Source organism: Ailuropoda melanoleuca, chromosome X, assembly GCF_002007445.2.
Source record: "Ailuropoda melanoleuca isolate Jingjing chromosome X, ASM200744v2, whole genome shotgun sequence".
NCBI lineage: Eukaryota > Metazoa > Chordata > Mammalia > Carnivora > Ursidae > Ailuropoda > Ailuropoda melanoleuca.
Window position 1 is genome coordinate 30,693,586 of NC_048238.1, and position 5,741 is coordinate 30,699,326.

Genomic DNA, 5,741 nt, shown 5'->3' on the forward strand with positions numbered 1-5,741 from the left:
AGCGAGAGAGGGAACACAAGCAGGGGGAGTGGGAGAGGAAGAAGCAGGCTCCTAATGGAGGAGCCTGATGTGGGACTCGATCCCAGAATGCCGGGATCACGCCCTGAGCCGAAGGCAGCCGCTTAACGACTGTGCCACCCAGGCGCCCCGCATCAGGTAGATTCTGCTTTAAGTGCTACATTTTGTTTCCAGCCTTCATCTCTGACAGTCCACCGGAGATCCTGGCCTCTGCCTGTTTTGTGTTCCAACTTCTTCATTTCACATTAAGGCTGGGACATAACCCATTCCACGCTTGGCAAGGGTTTCAGTGGGTAAAGTCATCAAGAGTTTGCTGAGATAAAGCCTTAAGTCATAAAAAAAGAGCCCGAACGGGAACTCCCACGAATGAGGACGGAAGAGGCCGAAACCAAAGAATAAGGGTGGGTCACATAGACACGGGCCAGTGCCTACTTTCAGCCCTATTGGACCAGGCAGGGCTCTCGTACTGAAGCGTCCCCTCGATTCCTCTTGAGGGTTCTAGGGGCATGAAGACATTGGCATGAGAGGCATGACGTGCGTTCAAGAGAGGGTTTAATTCCACGGCTACGGGAAGTCAATAGGACTATGACGAGGGACCAGCAGCAACAGCCGCTCCGCTGTGAGACAGCCTGGTGCGCACGGCCCTGCCCCTGCTGTTGGCCCGGAAGACCCCAGGCAGCTGTAACCGGATGTGACGCCACCTGATTTCCTCCTCCAGATCGTTGGGCTGCGCGGGATTCGATCTGAGGCGCGTGGAACCAAGTCGGCAGAGGGAGGAGTCCCAGGTGCGCTTGGAGTCAAGTAAGATTCCAAATGAGAACTGAGGAGACCTCGTATCACAGAAATGAGGGAACTCATTAGATGAGAGCCCCAGTCCAACTCAGAAAAGTCCCGGACCAGTCTGTCAGGCCGACCTATGACACACTTCCTCTTTGGGATCTGATGGAGGGTCAGCGTTTCTGTGCGGGGCTAAAGGTCCCCTGACCTGCTGGTAGTCCAGAAAAGGCCCCCGGGTGAGTCCTGAGGGGACCACCCACCACAGACAGTGGTGGACTCCGTGAGGCTCGGCCAGTCTGTCAGCCCTGGGAGGCCTCGGGCAGGGGCGACGGGAAGTGTTGCCGAATGGAGGCTTCTGCTTCCAGAGACTGAGGGAGGTGAGAGCTTAGTGTGAGGTAGGCGGTGTCCTGTCGGCAAAGGAAGGAGTCTCAGGTCCCGCGGGAGACTCCTGTAGGAGTCCCGGCGGCAAGGACCCGGAGGGAGTTCTCACGCTTCCCCTCACCGCGGGTAGAGGTTATGGCACAGCATCGAGCCTCTGTGGTCGGGTCTCCGTGTCGGCAGGATGAGGGGTCCCCTCGCTTCCTTTCTGGGTGTCTCAGACACGCGGGGCCTTGATTGGAAGGTGGAACGTCAGGGCATAGATGGCAGCGGGCACGTCACCAACCAGTATTTGACTAGCACTTGTGAGGATGGTGGGACTGACCAACTGATGGCAGAGGGGCTCCACAGAGCCCTTCCCCTGTTGTCAGCCCTGAGAGGCCCAGGGAAGGGATGGCAGGCAGGGGTGACTTTTCCTTTCCTCCTCTGGGGCTCAGGAAGTTAAAGGATTTGTTCAGTCAGCAGGAGTCCCAGGCCCTGGCCGTTGTCATTGAGTTTTATCTGAAGGGCAAAGTCACCATGTACAAGTGGAGTCCCACAGATCACAGGGCGTCCTTGGGAGATTCTGAGCAGTGATAGCCTGAGAGACACCCAATCACTCCTCCACGGTGTTCCGTGGGAAGTGAAGCCTTATTGTGAGTGGGGAAAGTTGGGTCAGAGGTCTAAGTCCCAGGTCATGCCAGGATTCAAGATGAAGACCACAAGGGAAGGCCATCCAGACCGCACATTCCAGAACAGAGAGTCACCATGACACTTTGGTCCACTCTGGGAGGTCCCTAAAAGGAATGACCACGTGTTAGGTGACTTTACATCAGCGTTTTGGGTTTAAGGGAGGTGTGAGACTTGGTTTGGGGGAGTGAAGTCGGGTTGTCAGATGGAAGATTTCCAGGTGCTTAAAGGATTCAGGGTAAGGACAGAGAGTTATGTCTAGAGGGACAACCCACCTCAGATTCCAGGTGGCCCCACAATATCCACCCTTGTTGTCAATCCTGGGAGGCCAAGGGCAGGGATATCGAGGTAAAATGTCCCCTTAGTTTTCCCTTGGCGGTCACTAGGAGGTGGGTGTGTAGTGTAAGGACTGAACAAGGGGACAACAGAGGGGAGGACTCTCACACAGTGCCAGGAACCAAGGTGTAGACATTGAGTTGGGACTAAGGGGCCACCCATTGCAATATAGGTGGGAAGTCCATGAGCTCCACTCCGCCTCTACATTTAGCCCTTGGAAGCCTGAGGTCGGTGGTCAGAATTCTCACATTCTCCCTTCATCTAACAGTGGCCTCAGGGAAGTAATTGTGTTTGTCTGAGTGGCAGCCTCAGGTTAACAGAAAGAAAAGTGCACAAGCGTTGCAGGAACCTAGGAAGACACAGAATTAGTACTGAGGGTATCAGTCACACTGGGACAGAGGGCCCAACAGCAGTGCACTCCTGCTGTCAGTCCAGGGTATGTCAACAGGGATCACCTGATGAGAATGGACAGGGTGACCAGTACTAGAGTCCATTAGCGTAGGGGAGGTACACCAGGCCCTACTGAATGCCAAGGTAATGAATCTGAGTGAGGACTGATGGGACCACCCTCCTCAGCACAAAAATGGCTGTCTAGAGCCCAATCACACCTGCTTACTGCAATCTCTGAGAATTCTCAGCCTGGGTTTGCTGGCTGCATCCTCAGGAGCATTCAGACATCCTCCTTCATTGTTCTTCAGGGACATAGCAACCGAGAGGTTGGGAGACCTGTGAGGTCCTATAACAATGTTGTCAGGAGAAGTTTTATCAGAGCCACCCCAGAGGAGTTTAGCAGCTGAAGCCACTCACATCTCCTTCTTCTTCTTAGGCCGTGATTCCCCACTGCCCACTCTCCTATCCTCACTCCTGTCTATTGCCACTCATAAAAGTCACCATGTCTCAGCACCAAAAGAATCCACAATGCTTATATGGTCAGTGCTTTCAGACCTGCAGTGAGATCGAGGATATGGAAGTTGTACAGGTCTCCAAGGCTCTGGAAGAGACCCATCTCTCCTCGTATCCTCTAATGCCTGGCAATTCAAAGGAGGCTCCTGATGCTGGTAGACCCTGTACCCCTGAGAGTCAGCAGAGTTTCTGCTCATCTTCCTTTGCCCTCACAACCACCTCATCAAGTGAAATGAATGAGGGCTTCAGTAGCCAAGAAGAAGAGAATAGCACCTCATGGGCTGGGCCAGACTCCAGGAGTGTGCCCACAAATGCTCTAGATGAGAAAGTGATTTCATTGGTCAATTTCATGCTGTTCAAGTATCACATGAAAGAGCCAATGACAAAGGCAGATATGAAGATTGTCATCAACGAGTGTGAAGACCACTTCACTGAGATCTTCCTGAGAGCCTCTGAGCACATGGAGATGGTCTTTGGCCTTGATATGAAGAGAGTGGATCCCACCAACCACTGCTATGGCCTCTTCATCAAATTGGGCCTCACCTATGATGGGGTGCTGGATGGTGAAGAGGGCATGCCCAAGACCGGCATCCTGATCTTTATCCTGGGTGTGATCTTCATGAAGGGCAACAGTGCCACCGAAGAGGAAGTCTGGAAAGTTCTGAGTTTGATGGGGATACATGCTGGGAGGAAGCATGTCATCTTTGGAGAGCCCAGGAAGCTCATCACCAAAGATTTCGTGAAGGAAAAGTACCTGGAGTACCGGCAGGTGGCCAACAGTGATCCCGCACGGTTTGAATTCCTCTGGGGCCCGAGAGCCCACGCTGAAACCACCAAGATGAGAGTCCTGGAGTTTCTGGCCAAGATTCATGGGACTGACCCGAGTTCTTTCCCATCTCAGTATGAGGAGGCTTTGCAAGATGAAGAAGAGAGAGCCCGAGCCAGAATTTCAGCCAGGTCTGTCTCTACTTCTGTGGCCACTGCAAGTTCTAGGGCCAAGAACTAGGGCAAGTCATTTCTCTTGCTCCTAGAGAAGCCTGAGACAGGTTCTTCACTTGGTGTTTGAAAAAGGGCAGTTAGTGTTCATACAATTTAGGTCTGAGGTGGGGCTGAAAGAAATACTGTATATATGCCTATGTGTTCCTATGTTATATGTGTAACTTGAAAATTTATTCTTTTTTAGCATATGTATTTGTTCAGGTACTGTTTTTTTAATGTAGATTTCATTAGCTTCAAAATCTCCAAGTTTATAAAATATATTGGTCACACATTTAATGTTATAATGAGGTTTAATAGTAAGAGCTTTGTTATTTTGAAAAACTGTGAAACCATCTTATTTTGTCATCTAGAATAACATAACATGGAATTGCTATAGGTATTTACTGGAAATGTGAGAGTGATCAGCTTTAAGGTGTTTGGGTTCAAAAAATAGAGAAGAAATTAAGGATTGTCAATCTATGGCCCTCTTACACCTTTTACATTTTTGTTTTATACAATTAAATTATATATGCTTGAATATGCTTAACTTGTTTATGGATATATTAAAAAGAAACATCAATAAATTAGACCCCATGCTCACTCTTTCTTTTATTCTCCAAACCTTCATTGAACATTTGCTGTTTGGAAATCACCACATTAGTCTTGGAGATTAAAGCATGAACAATACCTACAATTGCACTTACAAATTTACTTATAGGATCAGCAATCCTATAATTAGAGTGGGATGCCTTCTAATATCTAGGAGGCAAGTAAAAGGAGTTAGCAGATAAGTGGAGGTGGCAAGGAGTAATATCTAGGAGGCAAGTAAAAGGAGTTAGCAGATAAGTGGAGGTGGTTAGCAGATTGGGGGAGCTGGAATTCCTGTAGTGAGTGTTAATTTTTAACTTAAATTTGGATTTAGGGCAAGCTGAGCCTGATGGGGTGGTGATCAGCGATCAGACCTTCAGATAGTGTGTCTCAGAGTTGAGACTCAAAAACCTGGAATGGAAAACTGTTCTTTGTAGTTACTTAGGGGGCATGGATTAAAAAGAGAGAAGTCTTTGGGGCAGGAATGGAAGTTGTCCTGTGATGGTATCCCTGTGCCATTGAACATAATTTGCAAACAAGTTTTTATACATATAGTCTTCAAAGAGTTTTCAGAGATAACAGTGACTTTATTGAGATGAGACACCAAGAAACCATTGGTTGCCCTGGCCTAGGAGAGCCAGAGACTACTCCATTTAAGGCATGTATTTTTTTAAGATTGTATTTATTTAGTTGTCAGAGAGAGAGAGAGCACAAGCAGGGGGAGCAGCAGGCAGAAGGAGAAGCAGACTCCCCACTGAGCAGAGAGACCAATGTGAGACTCGATTCCAGGATCCTGGGATCATGACCTGAGCCTAAGGCAGATGCTTAACCAACTGAGCCACCCAGGCATCCCTAAGGCATATTTTAAATAAGGTATTTTCAGTGTAATCTGGCATAGTCTAAGAAATGCTTATATTTGTATGGGTGTGAAATTAATGAGAATAGGAGTGGTTTGAATGGAACAGAAGCTAAGGAGGCAAGGAACTGGTCCTTGTCACAAATTCTAGAAATTCTGAATTGCATCCAGGTGAAGAAGAAATTCCCTATTATTTTTTTAAGATTTTAAATATTTATTGATTTATTTGATTGGGGGC

The 5,741-nt window shown here is 48.6% G+C and overlaps 1 protein-coding gene across 1 annotated transcript; it reads left to right on the top strand.

Annotated features, from left to right (window-relative positions):
• Positions 1-3,070: 3,070 nt before the first annotated feature.
• Positions 3,071-4,087, top strand: LOC100484698 (melanoma-associated antigen B16). The gene has a single exon (XM_011229366.1). It carries the CDS (start codon positions 3,071-3,073, stop codon positions 4,085-4,087), a length of 1,017 nt encoding a protein of 338 aa, XP_011227668.1.
• Positions 4,088-5,741: the final 1,654 nt, after the last annotated feature.